We start from the raw sequence: 16,133 nt of genomic DNA, 5'->3' as shown, positions 1-16,133 counted from the left end.
CATGGCTTTATCCATCCATGTTCTGTAACAAACAAACAAACAAACTTTTTATTTCCCCAGAGGCAAAAGGTGATGATGCTAAAGCTGATTTTGGCCAGGGGAAGTAAGTGACTGCCTACCTTTACCTTTGAGTCTACACATTTCTCCTTCACACCTTCTTTGAACAAGGAAACAGTAGCACTGTGATAGTAAGTCATAAAATGTTGCATTTGTAGGGATATATTTCTTCTTTGAGGAACCTAAAGTACTTAACAAATGTTTGTAAAGTACTGATTGTTTGCAGGTTGACAGCAGCCAGCAACAATACATCTCAGTCTACAGCAAGCAACAAAATTTCTGCCAAGAGCAGTAAGGAGAGATTGATAAGGAACAAGCAGTTGCCTGGGCTAGCACATCAAGTTTAACATTACTGTTCTTCTATATATATACTTAATCATTATATCTCCAGGGATGCATTAATTCTATTTGTCGAACCAACCGCAAAAATCTTTTCTGTCTACAACACACCAAAAATGTCACCCAAGGAAAGATGAGCCTGTCACCTGTAGCCATCAAAATTATTATCTGAAGAAGGCAACAAAAAATTGATACCTCCTCTTTCTCATATCTACATTCAGTAGTTAAGGAGATCAGGTACATACTTGGTAACGGACTGTTATGGGAAATCAAATACTCCACATCCCTCTAGTCTAAATTCTTCCCATGCTTCTCTTTCACCCCTTTTAAATCCATTTAAGCCATGACTCCGAATCAGGACAGGCACTTCTACCAGTTAGTCCATCATTCACAAACTCTCATCAGGTTGTCATGTGAGGACCATGCACAGATTAATTAAGGGCATTTGCTCTCTGAATGCTTTGCTGAGATATGGAACATTATTCTCATTTTAGAGATGCACAGAAACAGATGTGTCCACAGTTACCCAAGATATACTCAGGACAAAGCTAGGATTCAAATATTAGTATTTAAGTTTCTGATGGTTTTTCCTGGGTTGGGGTGGGGAAAAAACTCTCAGCACCTTTGTAAGATTAGAAGTTAGTTACACAGTATCTCAAAACCAGAAGGCAATACATAATGAAGCATATGGAAACATGCCAATGCTTAACATTCAACTTACATGAAATACAGATATGAAAAGACTATAAAAGGGACACCTATAGCTGAGTCTCATTTTGGTTTATTTAAAATATTTTAACCATGGAAATATTGTATATTTTGAAAGCATATATAGCGGCTCATAAAATGAGATGTTTTCTTCCCTTTGCTCATACACTTGAAAATACTTTATCTCTAAAATTCGTGCCAGCATAAAAATGCCCTAGTAAAAAAAAAAATCTTCTTTCCTCCCACCCTAAGATTAAAAAAATAAAATAATATAATTAGTTTGCCTTTGAAATAGATTTAAAGACTTAGGAAGCTATGGCCTCACATTTGTAACACTAAATGGACAGTGAACACACTTCTTTTTAGTACACAAGACTTTGTTACTGAGTATATATTCAGTGCTTCTGAGTATAGCTGCATTATGTAGGAACAGAACACAAAATGAAATTCTCCTATGTACTAATATTTTACTGCTAGCTTTTTTAATACAAGTGCATACAACAAGATATGACCAAGATCTCATCCTGACAGACACTCTGCTGCTTGAAAAGATGATCTCAAACTGAGCTGAAGAACTTGCATTCACAGAACTCCGCCTTTATTAGCAGACCCTTCCATGCTGAGCAGCTGTGTGTTGTTAAGCTCACGACTACTCCTCCAGCCTTGCTGACCTGCAAACTCCCTCTTAGCCATAACACTTCCACAAGTCCTTTCCCTTCACTGTCTACTGGCAATGCCAGTCAGGCCTTCACCTGGTCATAAACCCAATTCTATTTCCTCATAAAACATAATGAAAGATGAGACTGAATCCTCCAATAAATATCTTGAATTCTAGGCATCTTAAGCACAAGCTGTGAAGTAAAACACTAAAATGAATATTATTGTTTTAATAAAGGATTGCATGATCTTCCATCTCCTTAAAAATGTGCTAGCAAACAAGATTTTACTTATCAATGAATTTTTAATGTATTTTGGTGGTTATTTTTTGGCGCTCACCAAGGATACTTTGGGGAAATTGAAGTATCGAGCAATTTTCTTTGTTTCTAGCACAAATACACCCATTCACCTCTACCCCTTGAATAAGATTGGGTTTTGCTGTTGCTCTTTGTTTTATTCTGCTTAAGCATTCTGAAAATGAAATAAAATAAAATCAACCATGAGAGAAAGCAAATTCTTGTCTCCAAAGTTTTGAAGTCACTGAATCTTTTCATATTTAATAATTCAGACTCACTCTGCTAATTTTTGTCCAGGAAAATAAGATGGTCTTTATATTCCAAAGATGTCTTCACAAAAGTCTGCAGTACTGGATTTTCTGATGCCGAGTGATTATGAAACCCCCTTTTGTTCTCATAACTTCATGATTTATATCTGTAACTCTTTCTTGTTTGTGAAGATAAGACCAGCCTTGTCTCTCTAAATGCCATTTCAAAGGAAGATTCACAGTTGTTTGAATTTTGATCTGTGTGGCAAGTAGCTTGACCACCTGCGCTGGGTTCGAGCAGTTACTGAGCTTGCTTTGTACCATCTTATGAACACAGCAAGCCTTTTAAACCAGAACAAGCTGATGTGTGAATACACCAATTTACAATGTAAATACGGGGTCCAACAATATGGACATCTTTAATGACCAAATGTGTAAAGTGCATATATTGTTTACTGATTATATCATTAAATAAAACAGATGGCTCATATTCTCCATCCACCTACAGTGGATTAAAACACAATGGTGTAATAGTCTGGTAAACTGGTAATGTGAAACATTGCTTTGTACTGGTGTAGAGGTATAAATAGCTGTTCACAAATGAGGTACAAAGCCCCACTGCCACTAAGAGTAATTAGCTTAAGGCTGTACTGAAAGAATGCTAACTTCACAATCAACACGTGTGTGCCATTCACACTAAAAACTGCATTTGAAAAAATATAGCGGTGACAGAAAGCAGCAAGGAAGTTTCTTGGCATGGTTAAAGTAGACCATATGCTTCCCAACAACTAGGCAAGACCGGGCACACTTAGAACCATGTTTCTCAAACAATTCCCTATTTAAATGCATTATTTGCAGCCACGATAAGCATGCGAGAGAAACATACAGTGGGGTTTTTTTTGCTTGCATAAGCATTTTTATCAGGGGGAAGACAGGGAGTTGGTGCAAAAATAATTTTAAGATGTAATTTTTATTCAAGAAGAAAAATTATCCGTTAGTGTTGTAATCTTAAACTATCAGTAGATCTACTAAATAAGACAAGATGAAGACTTTGCTCTAACTTGCAAATGTTACAAAAGCCTTCTGGGTTACAGCTTAGTTAATATAGCAAAGTCCAAGCTAAACAAATGCTCTTGGGTAATAAATGCTACATAGTGAGATCCTGCAAGCTAAGCCATGTTAACACTCATGATAAAACATTAATATTTGCAGAAGACATACAGGTCAGTGAAAAACTCTCTGCTATGTTTTTAAACAGGAGAGCGTTAATACCACTTATAATTCTAATATATTGTAGCTCCTGACTATTCAAATTCATTGACTAATTTTTCAATTCTTCAAAAAATCTCACTTAAAAAACTGATTTTAAAATCTGAGTAATAATCCTGATTCTAAGACTGAAGAAGCATTAGCACTGAAGATTTATCAGTTTGTCTGAAGCAAGCAGGTTATAAGAGTCTCTCCCTTGTTTATATTATTCTAGATATTTCTGAAACAATTTCAATGATTTTCAATGAATTACTTTAGAGCTACACAAATATTGTAGAGAACATAGATCTCAGTGTTTATGGTAAAATTTATTTTCTCTGTCTTTCCCATTTTGCTCAGTTTCCACACTGACTTTTCTTTGCCTTCTTGATTAGGTTCAAATCTTCCATATTAGCTAAAGAGCCAGCCAAAATTAGCAAATTTTCATCCTTCCTATCACCAAGTAGACTAAACAATCTCTTATTGCGAGACCACACTTTCTCATTCATGACTTTGTTATTCTTCAGACAGATGCTCAGCAGGTTAGCGATGTGTGAACATTTTTTCTGCAGAGTTTTAAAGGTCCAATACCACATAATTACATTCTACCCAAGGATATAAATTTTCCTTCAGTTTTGGTCTTGTCCCACAGCAGCACTAATTTATATGCAACAAACCCTTAAGTGATCCTGGTTTTCCTTTGCTGTTGAGCACAGTCATTATCTGCGGCCTTCTTTGTAAAACTACAACACCCCAGTCAACACCACCCCTCCCACTTCCAACTTTGCTCAAACCAGAAGAGATCCTCATTCAATATTACGGCTACAGATGAGCAAACTACTCACATGAGTATGACTTGCAAATTCAGGTCCTGTATTTTGTGATGAACTTGAGTGACTTGAACAAAAACCGTATTCAGCAAATCCCAAGTTTTCCTTTGTTCCAGTTGTTGGTCACTTAATCTCTTCTGTCTCTTAAGCACAGCCAAAACTGACCTGCTACTATGAGCTAGATTGAAAACAATCTAATCTAAAAGATTAGCTAATAAGGACAAGATTCTGATATCACAGCAGTTTTAAATCAGTTTGATGACTTCATTGTTTTCTTAAAGATAAAGTCCTTGGTGTGTGATCAGCATCATGCTGGAAAGCTGAATTAATTTTGCTTTTATTAAAAGCCAACAATTTCAATCAAGTGTGGCAAGAAAAGTGCCAAATGCTACTGGAAATCATGCTCAGAACACACAAAAGAGTTTCTTTACCTGATAAAGATTAACAAAGCTCCTGCAGAAACCTGACAGAAGAACAGGCAAAACCATTCCTGTTCCCACAACTTGTTTCCAAATACTAGATCTGTCTAAAATGCTGGTGTGTCTATGAGCAAGGGTGGTAGAAATAAGTTAAAAATTCTGATGTTTGTTTGACAAACTTACTGCTTATTTCTTAAAACATTTAGAAGTGCCACAAAAAAAGTTAAAGATCTGTATTTTGTTGAACTTGTTTGAGTTTCAAATGTTACTTTTAGTCAGCTTATTATACAGTCTAGTTTTAGTCCAGATATACAACCTCATGCGAACGATTTCATTTTGGTGTCACTATTTGCAAAGCTCAGTGACACCGATGCATGAAGCTACTGTTCGGAGAGTCTGAGCTTCCAGGATTTGAACACTATTAGAACACTATCCAAGTCTTTCATTTTTACATTCCTGAATCCCATCAAAAGGCTTGGCTTGATGAAAACTGGAAACTATAATTTAATTTTGTACACTATTGTTTATGTTCTCTAATTCTTGAAGAGTTCCACAGAAATTTTTTTCCACAGAAGAAGTCATGGGCCATGACAGAGCACAGAAATCTCCTCAAATGCACCAGCACATAAAAGCTCTCTGTCTACTGAGGAAGAAAGATTTGGGCTAAACATTAGGGAAAACTTGGAACAGTTTAATTGAAGAGATGGGGAATGTTCATCAGTGCAGAGCAAGCCAGACAACTATCTGCCAGGACTGAAACTGGGACAGTCAATCCTGCCTTACACAAAGGGATGAACTTTTCTGAGATCACTTCTAAGTTGATTCTATTTCTTTTGGTAAATATGTGGATTAAAATGAAATGACCCATGTAGAAAGGTATCATGCAGACCTGTGATCAGAAAGTGTTATATTTAGGAATTTATGGCTTAAGCACTCCGTAGAAAATGTAAAATTTGGCATATATTGTTCTGTGACAGTTATAGTGTGAGTAGTGTCAGTGTCAAGAACAACATTATCCTTAATTTACTAGATGATGACTGGGCCTTAAGGAGTTTGACTTCATTGATTTTTGAAGAGTTGTCTCAAATTATTTCAGCAATTACCAATGTCAGCTTTTCCTAACAGGTTCACTACTTCACCCTGCTTCACATAAACAATCTCACGACATACAAAATATTTTCACTACCTTCACTATTCCTGAATATCATGTCAGAGAGAACTCATTCAACTGGAAACTACTTGTAACTACTGCAAGGAAGGACTGCACTGATTATGCTGATATAAGACATGCCTTCTCATGAAAGCATGTCATGGGACATCTATTGTGGTTCAGACATGACAACGCTGACTGTGAAATGCCTTTTGTTTCACTCATGACACTGTGAACCTTTTCAGGATCTAGCAGCTTAATGGTAGTCAACATATCTCAATACAGAGAACAATCACAGAGGGTTACATGATATTTAACCTATTACAATGCTTTACATTCTTGGTATATGCTCTCTAGGACTAGCTTGGATAATTATCCTTTGGGATCCTCCTTTCCTGCAGAAACACAACTGTGCTTTAGATGATGTTCTTTCCAGCTGTTCAGCTGGACACAAGTAGATAGTAGGGGGGTAAATGAGATAGTAATTCCAGATGATAGAAAAGAGGGAATGGAGAGGACAGAACAAAGCCCATTGTACATTTAAAAAAGGAATGAAAAAAGAGAATTAGAAATATTGTCTGAAGAATGCTGAGAGCCCTGCTCATAATGGCTGCAGTGTAGGCAGCTTGACACATGGATAAAGCTTTCCAACAATCTGAAAATTAAAACAATGCTACAGTATAACTGCTTCTATCTCAATGAATGAAGGACATACCCTTCTAAGACTGCCTAGGTGCAAGGAGATTAAACCACTGACTTAAGTTGTTAAAATGTGAAAATCAGTCATGATGCTCCTTTTTTTCCCCAGGTTTGAAGTAAACCTAAATCTCTACCACTTAGGCTGTTGGAGCTGAAGGTCTGCAAAGGCTAAGGTGGCATTAAACTAACCATAAATACATGATTGTAATGTTGAAATCGGTCCCATTCTGTGAGGCATTCAGTACCTTCAGTATACGGCTTGGAATTCTCCATGTACGCTACATAGTTGTAGCCTTGGTGGTTATACAGGATCTCAAAAGACTTCTGTACCTTCTACCATGCATGAACTGAAAATTATTTCTAACACTGAAATTGAGTAAGATGTTTCAAAAGCATTTTGGAAACAACATACAGAACACTGTACAAGAAAGATGAGAAAAGTTTATAAAATGGCTCTTAACTGATTATTAAAAATAAGAAATGTACCTTACATACATCAGATTATGTCATACCTAAATTAAGAACAAGGAACCCACGGTGTCCCATACTATTTTAAAATTCTTGCTGTTCAGACGTAGAGGTACATTTCCTGTTTTTTTGTTGAACTCCTAATGATGAAGAATACTTATCCTTGGGAATTTTGCTGACACCACATTTACGTTTTCCAGATGTTTTGTGCATCACTTTAACAAAGAAACAAGGTTTCTTTTTAAAATCAGAGACAAAGTGAGGAATGGCCAGTTACTAATTAATGCCAAGGTTTAATCTGGTATAACAAGCCATATTTTCCTTATCCCAAGACTATCTTGTGATTAACAGCACCACAAAGCTTATCAGTTTCCTTTGAAAAGATTCAACACTTCGTAATTGATAAAGATAGGTTGCACATTAAAACACAAACATGTACAACAATATAAGAATCAAGTAACTATATTAACTGCTAAAAGTCAAGAAATTTAAAAAAACATACGTTCTTACACTGACAGTAACAAGCAGTAACATACCCCACATGCATTTTATGGTTTCCATTTAACAACAGAAATATTAAGGACAGGGTTTGCTCTGTAATCGGCCTTGAGCAAGGAGCACAATAAAAGCTGTGTTGCCCCAAGAGATGACCTGGAATCATTCTGCTACTCACTCCCCACTTATTCAGCTTCCCTCAAGATAAGGGAATTGTTCCTCTGGTTTAAGTTAACCATATGCTTAAACATGTTCCTGAATCAAGGTCTAAATTACTGAAGTAAACAGCTGCAGCTGTACATATTCAACAGGGAGCAGACATGTTGATAAAGAAGTTACCGTTTCAATCATTTTTCAGTGTAGAAGTAAAAATAGAAATATATGTACCAAAAAGTTGCTGAAACAATTTCTACTCAAACTTTTTTTTGGCTTGAGAGCAAATATGTAAAGTTCCTGCTGGAAAGAGGAATTTCTCTATTAGCATGAAAACAAGGCAAATCTAACTGTATGTTAAACTTCACTCAGTATCTGCAATACGAAGATCTTCCTCCAGAAAACTGCACTCAACAGTCATGGCCTAGTATGACTGATACCAAGATAGGCTTTAGCTCAGAAAAAACTCTTTTTTGTTATGGACTTTGGGGATAAACAGAGATTATTATGGAAATGGGGGAAAAAGACAGTGATAACACTCACTGTTTGTTTTGGTTTGCCTCAACAGGGACATTACTGTCCCTGCCACTATTCTGCACATGGAAATGTGGGCTTCGTAGTCAAGATAGAAAGAAGAACAGACATAATTAACTTTTCAGATCTCTAGGAGTGTAAGAAAGCAAATAGAAGTTCTTGTGCATCCTCTGATGAATGGCCACCTGACCAGGTCAATGGGTGGAGGCAGAGCACCCCACACCCTGTTTAAAGAATTGCCCTGCACTGAATGTCATCTCAGCCTAATGACCACAGGGGCCTCTTCAGAACTGCTGAGGTTGTTTGAGAACTGCTAGGAGTCACTGCAATTCAGGCCCAAACTCTGATGGGCAATTCTAAGACACTTATGTTTTAAATCACTTCTGCTTAGGCCCAGAGGCAATGGACACAAGTTGGATGTCGGGAAATTTTAATTAGATACCTGGAAAAAATGCTTATTTCAACTGCTACTGGAACAGACTGCTTAGAGAGACATTAGCATCTCTAACCTTGGATGTGTTTGAAACTCAACTGTAGAAGTCTCTGCGCAACATGCTCTAATTAGACTTGCTTTGAGCAGGAGGTTGGAACAGATGATCTCTAGAGGTCCCTTCCAACCTAGGCTGTCCTATGATTCAATGAAATGTTGAAAAATAACTGTAAGGTCTGGACTATCCTGGAGTTCAGAAGTACAAGGAAGTTAGACTAGAAGTAATACAGAAAGCAGGACTACTAGAATTTTCCTGGAAAGAAGAGTGAAAAAGCTTGAGTACAACTAGCATGGAGGGGGAAGCATTCCCTGTTTCTGACTGTAGTCACACTGGTCATGCAGCTGTTGGCAAGTCATATAACTCCTCACCTGAGAGCTGAACACGTATTGCTTCATTTCCATCAGCTGGATCTGGTGTGTTTGTCCAACTGGAAATCAGATTTTAAAAGTCTCTTTTATAAGAGCAGATGTGTTCATGAGCTTCTCAAAGCATCATTGATAATGACTAGGAAGATTGAAATCTGAAGATTAAAAGAGAATTTTTGGCATAAAAATTACCTGATGAACCAGACAAAATAAAATGTTTTTCTGGAAGGTAGTAGTTATTTTTCTAAAATATTTTTCTGCAATTTGGAGGGGGGTAGATAGAATTTATTTGCTAATTGGATAAAGTTTCAAATCTACTGAAATTGTTATCTGGTTACTTTTAGGTTTATTTGTTTCCCGCTGGGTCGTGTGTGGCTTGGAGACTGTCCAAATTCTTTTCTTAAAAGCTTTTCTAGGCTACTGGCTTAGGATATGGGCAAAAGACTGAAGATCTTTCAGAACATATTCTTTTCTGCTTCTTTCTAACACACTGTGCACTCCCCAGTTCACACTGGAGTAGAGGCCAAGGGATAGATGCCTGAGATGGCAATATCACAGATGACTGCAGAAGATGCCATTCCCTTATGTCAAAACCTATTATTTGAAAATTCTGTAACTGAAACTACCCTAAGCTTCTGTTATAGTCTCACAGTTTCAAAGAGGAGTCATAAAATGTCAGGATGTCCTGAGCTATAGATACACGTAAAAGGTAATGATTAATGTTTTGACATTATCAACATGCCAATACTATCCTAATAATTCAGTGCTGTTAGTGGAATATACTAGTTTAGTGGAATCTCAGTAGGTTTATTTACAGAAAAAAAAAATATTATGAATGTATAGGTCATTTCAAAGTGAGAATATTTAAAACATTTCTTACAAAAATTTCCTTACCCAAATACCCAGAGATAACAAATTCCAATACATAAGGCTGGCTACTTTAAGTTGCTAGAGCAGCAAACTGGGATAGGAAGACCTGTCCCTACTATGCCACTGATTTCCTTAGTGAGCTATGGCAACCTACAAAACCTGTCCCTACTTTTATTTCCAATCTCCAGAACATTTTATGTACAGGGAATTTAGGTCATACAAAGGAAGGAATTTAGCCCTCTAGCTATCTAAATATCTAATCTCTTAATATATTTGGCCAGATTCCGAACAGATGCTGCTTTACCTTTCCCAGACGGTAAAAATAGAAATAGTTAGGTATTAATTTGATGCACAGGGTGTTAGCCTGGCATATGACTTCAAGCATATCAGCAAATACATATTGTGGGAGCAGCAACTAGGTTGAACAATGTTCAGTTTAACATTACCTTTTCTGTATAATAATGATGTGAAGAATAGTCCTCCAGCATGTTTCTTTATTGGTTCCAGTAATTAAGTGAAACATTGTGTGGTATGTACTGAAGTATGCAGAAATTAGGGCACAACTGCCAATCTGTGCTAATTATTTTTCTTACAGTTGTACTTATCTAATTTGTGCTGATTTCTTGGGGTCTGTATTTTATGATTATTCTTGTGACTAAACAACAATAGGATAATGCTGAGGCTGGGATAATGCTAGACCCTTCTACCCAACAGTTATAAAAAAATTAAATTCACCAGAGGTCTATCTATTACATGGCTTTAAATAACATCCTGAGAATCTTCTACTGCAAGTTGCATCTATGCTGAGGCATTTCTTTTGGCACATTTACCTGAACTGAGCTTAAATCCTAACCTGCCTTTCATACAGATGGGTGACTTGGCTCAACTTTTTTGTTAAAGGAAAAGGAAATCCTGCCATACAGAAACATGCCATCTTGGTGTCTGACTATATAATCCTTTTGTCTGAAAAGAAGAGCCCAAGTATATTTCAGAAAGATCGTATTTTTCATTTGGTTTATGGAACACTTATAAACTAGGACTCCTAACTGTGATTCCCAAACACAAAACAAAGTCAAAGGTTACAGCATATGTTTTTGTTTCAGCTTCTCCAAATTACTTGCAAATGTATTCAAACACAATATGAGGAGATACTTTATTTTATTGAAAATAACAGACTACAGGGTGCTGCAAAAAAGGCTGAGGTACCTCAAGCATAAACATGGAAAGAATACATTGGTTTAGAAACCCATAAATCCTTATTTGAATCTGCCAACCTGAAAGCCAAGTAAAGCCCGAAAAAACTATTTTTCCTAAATGCTATGTCTGATTAAGCCATACTATTAAATGACAGCTGAACTTTAACATTAATATGATATTATTTAAATAACTGCATGATTTTTTTTTACACTAAAATGATGAATGATTTTTGGACAGCTCAATTGACATAAAGCAAGAAACCCCTTTAATGAGATTTGACAAAATGGAGACATATGCAGAATATTCGTTACAGCTCATGTCGCAGAGACCTTCCTGGGGAGTCTTGGGTTTGGTTGTGTCTTTTCTTTCGTTCATTTTTTTTATAGTTTATTTTGATTGTCTACAGGCACTGAACCATCCCTTTCAATTGCCACTTCCTTTCTCCATGGATTTTGAATTTAGCTTGTGTCATTTACATATTATTCTTAATCAGAGAATTTTATATGTTACAGTTTGGAGTTGGAATTGTAAGAAATCTGTGGAATGAAGGCATGAGGTTCAGTCATTTTAACCTTTGTCAACTGGGTATACAAGGAACTAAGAAGGATATTTTTCTGAGGAGACTAAAGAACAACTTATTAAATTCTGGTTTTGATATTTTCCAAGCCAAGTGACAAATCAAAAACTCTGCTAAAACTTTCACTTTTTTTTTTTTTTTTAATAAGCAGATTGCATTAAGCAAATATGCAACATAAAAGCCCATGGCAAGGGTAATTTCATACTGAACGTTTCTGAGGATGCTCTAAACTCCTTTAGAACTGTATTTTCATAACACCCAACACCATCTACTAGAGGGACAGAAGCTGAATATATACAGAAATATGGACATCACAGAGAAGCTCAGGTGCTGTTTCACTGGGTAAAGACATATATACAAAGATGCCACTAATTCAGAAAATCTGTCTGTGAAGGTATCAATGTAAATTTAAAGTGGGTAATAATCACTGGATAACTTCCTGCAGTCCCACATAGATTTTTAGGATGTTGCAAATTCTTCTTTTCCATATCGCCTCACTTTAATCCACAGACAATTTCCATAACATTGAAAACATGGAAGAAACATGTTAAAACCACTGGGTTTGACAATGTGTCTGCCCCATCTATTCAGACAGAATTGATCATCTTAATCTTTTCTCTGTGCATAAATTTACACTGCCCCAAAACATTTACAAACTTTCTCACATAAAATCTAACAGGTGAAAACCCCTGAAAACTCAACCCCCCCGCCCCGAACACTCAAGAATAAGGAACACAGGAAATCATCATTAAAAAGCTTAATTTTGGAACACACACAAAAAAAACCCCAAACAACAAAGAAACAAAGATGAGAAATGATTGAGCAAGAGGTAATTCCTCAGGTTACAGAAAACTCCATAGCTGTGATAAAGTCTTCTATCTAACTATGCCTGCTTCACTGCCAGCATTCATTTGAAGACATTCTACATAACAGCCTGTGTAAAAAAAGCCAGGTATGTCAGCAAAATGCTGAGGTTGAATTAAAACTAAAAATAAAGGCATGGAAGGAGAGAGGAAAAAAAGAAAGAGCAGAAGTGTCCCTACCTTGGCCTTACCTTCGCAACATTCCCGTCAAAATCCTGGAACTCTTCCCCAGGTTTGCATCTGTTTCTCTAAGCTGAGAAGAAAAGAGTCCCATTAAAGGCAAAAGGCACATATACTCCATTCTGTACAAAGGACAGATATTTCTACTGTCATTTGAGTCAATCAACTTCAGGTTTAGCCCACAACAAACTCACATGTAAGAAAGCCACCAAAGCGCTGAAATTTAAAAATGTTTTGTCTGGTTTTCACTTACGTAAAGATGAAACCCATGGAAGATAAGACACTGAGGCAACAAAGATGAACTGGGATAAAGAGCAAAAGCTTTACAAATAAAGGGTTGCAGGTAGAAGCTATATAAATTGGTATCCATAATTCCCATTGATGTGTGAATGTTTATTGTTTATGTATGTAAGTCAGAGCATCAAGGATGAAGAGACAGCCATGTGCTGTGTTCCTAATGCTTTATGAAATGAAAACCAAATATATCTTTCTTCACTGTTTTTCAAAGACATTAATTTAAAGAAAAAGCTGTAATACAACACAGTGTTCCTTTACTGATTTTGTGTAAAAGAACATGCCTATACTGTCCCTTAAATGCAAAACTTGTACTGACCTTACAGCAGCCACCACTGGGATGGATGTCGAAATACTTCCTGAACAGTATATAGTATGTACATAAGGCACAGCTATACAATATATACTTTTGCATGTAAGGATCACTCACTCACTGAAAGTAACATTTACAACTAAACTTGATTAGCTGACTTGTTCTACAGCTCTCTCAAAATCTTGCTAAATAGGTAAAAGCAGAATTGAATAAAAAATTAAATTGGGGAGACAAAAAGTTATGAAACAAATGAACTTCATATTAAAAAAGAGGAATTACTTCTATTGTTCTTTAAAAGGGATTAAAACTTTCCTTCTATTTTTGTGTTTATTAGTTTCCTACAAAAAGATGTCTAGAAATGAAGAAGTGTATAGGAAGAATAGTTACAATTTTATTGCCTCTTTTGCTACTGATAGCTGAAGGAGAGATATCTTTGGACTTTTTAGAGATCTTGGAGACAGTGGGACATCAAAATCTACTGTAAATTATAGTATCAGTTATGAAATAGCAGGGACCACTGTTTCTAACATGCCCCGAAACACAGCTGTGTGTACATACATAAAAACATTCTTCTCCTTATGAAAGATGAATATTTACCTCTTCATTATCAAATCAGATTGAAAGGATTACTTGACTCATTGACTTCTTACTAAAGAAACTTTGTTGTAGAAGACAAAATGTATCCTGTGTTATAAATCCTTCAAAACAGTAACACTGCCAAGAAAAGTGGCAGTCTTCCAATAACAAATCACCTTCACCATAACAAACCACTATTACATCTTGAATATATGCATAGCAGCAATATTAAAACCAGTTTCTATTCTGGAACCCAATACTGTAAATATTTGCTACCAGATTTAATGTGTATTACTGAAATCAGCAGTTGCAATCAATGACACATAACCTTTTTGCATAAATTTCCTCCTTGTTTTTGTAAAAGGTATTAAGAAAATACCAAGTAGAAGCTGGGACTGGATAACACCAACCAAGACTTGCTCTTAGCAATATCATATTCAGTGGGAAGGCTTACACTGACTCTCAGATCTCTGTAATTATGTGCCATGATGGAACAAAGATGAGCTTTATATTCCAGGGAGGTCATTCCCTCATTTTTTCCTGATTCATCTAGACAATTCAAGCTCCAGAAAAGCAGTTTAGCCCAGTTTGACACAAGTAACAGAAGAAAAAACGTCACAATAATTTTTAAAAGGCTTATTAAAAAGCCAAGTTCTTACCTATGCTAGAAGGGAATCTGAAGTACAAATGTATGCTTTACATTGGTCTTTTATTATTCATAAAGATGCATTTAACACTTGGGGCTTCTCCTCCCTTTTCACAGAAAAGTAGCTCTCTTCTTTTTACCATTGTATGTTTGATCCTAACTTTCCTCTCTTGCTGCAGGATTCTACCTGACAGCTAGAATCAGTACTGATAGTTAGGAAGGGGAAGCTGAATCTTAGAGGTTTGACAAACTCCTCAAGCAAGACGATCTCATATATTTATGGTAATAAAAACCCCTACAAAATAAGTAAAAGAAATGTTAAAAAAGAAACAAACACATACACACATAGTTGGAAGATCTCTAGCTACCTCCCAAGAGAACACTAAAAAAACACCTTTTCTTCCTGCATTGGCAGAAAAAACAACATAAAGAGTTTCAAACTGTAAGTTTGTTTTTATTTAAAACAGAAATATCTGATAGTGGTTCTTCCATCATTTCTTTACAAACACCAGTGCACTGCAGAGGCCAAAGAACTGGTGGCCTGAAAACCTGTTAAATGGCATATGATGGCACTTCCTTGTTTCACAGAACTGCTGTAACGAAAACATTTTGAAAGATGCTTTGATATTAGCAATGGCAAATCTACATGGTGTTTAAGAAAGCTTTTAAAAAATAATACTAAGAAGAATGAGAAAGGAAGGAAGGAAGATGAACAAGTTGCTGATGTTGATGTGTCTGCCTTAGACACATTTTAATTTGAGGTTTTCCTAAAAAATGTTGCATCATTTAGAGTCCTTTATACTCCAGTTAACCTATCTGACTCTTGTAGCAGAGCTTTATCCCTTTGGCTTTAAAAAAAAGTAGTTTAGAGAATTCCTCCTCACAACTGTCATTACAGATGTATCTTGTGCATGATCTGCATTTATTCAAAATGATACTATGTCTTGCATTTTTCTTCATTCAAATGTTTTAATCTACAGACAGGAAAACTCTTATATGTAAATTTAACCAAACTATAGAGACCCTAACTCATTTAAATTTTGCTTGTAAGAAAATCTTCCTAATTTTCAGAACATTGAACTGCTAAGAACTGACCATCATACTCAAGCTGACATTTGACTTTCAGAAGACAAGTTTGTTCGCTGGTTGATTAGATAATAACTCCGTGTATTCAGTGTAAAGCTATTATGCATTGACAGAGCACTCTTTGTCCTGGTCTTTAAAAAATCTCCACAAAAAGGAAAGCTTGCCAAGTTATCCAAGATCATCCCTGACAGTACATCTGAGTATACAGACAGCTGGGACAGATACACTCATGTGGCTCCCTGAATTCCCTAAACAAAATATTTTAAGTGGCATATGATAAAAACTTGGAATTTGAGATCTTCCATATACGAGAGGTCTTTCACTGAACTGTGATGGGATACACTTTCCTAGAATTAATTCTGCTCCTTGCAGCT

The 16,133-nt window shown here is 36.1% G+C and overlaps 1 protein-coding gene across 5 annotated transcripts in view; it reads right to left on the bottom strand.

Moving 5' to 3' along the window:
• VTI1A (vesicle transport through interaction with t-SNAREs 1A) overlaps positions 1–16,133 on the bottom strand; it is a 277,183-nt gene that overhangs the window by 89,311 nt on the left and 171,739 nt on the right. For 3 of the 5 annotated variants that reach the window (XM_074831278.1, XM_074831279.1, XM_074831280.1), the window contains one exon: positions 12,856–12,917. In XM_074831278.1, the coding sequence (XP_074687379.1) occupies positions 12,856–12,917 (62 nt within the window). Of the gene's footprint in view, positions 1–12,844; positions 12,918–16,133 lie in introns of all 5 variants that reach the window. The other 2 variants (XM_074831281.1, XM_074831282.1) reach the window with 1 other exon arrangement.

The sequence above is a fragment of the Strix aluco genome, chromosome 7 (genome assembly GCF_031877795.1).
Source record: "Strix aluco isolate bStrAlu1 chromosome 7, bStrAlu1.hap1, whole genome shotgun sequence".
NCBI lineage: Eukaryota > Metazoa > Chordata > Aves > Strigiformes > Strigidae > Strix > Strix aluco.
This window is presented reverse-complemented; position numbering and strand designations above follow the sequence as displayed.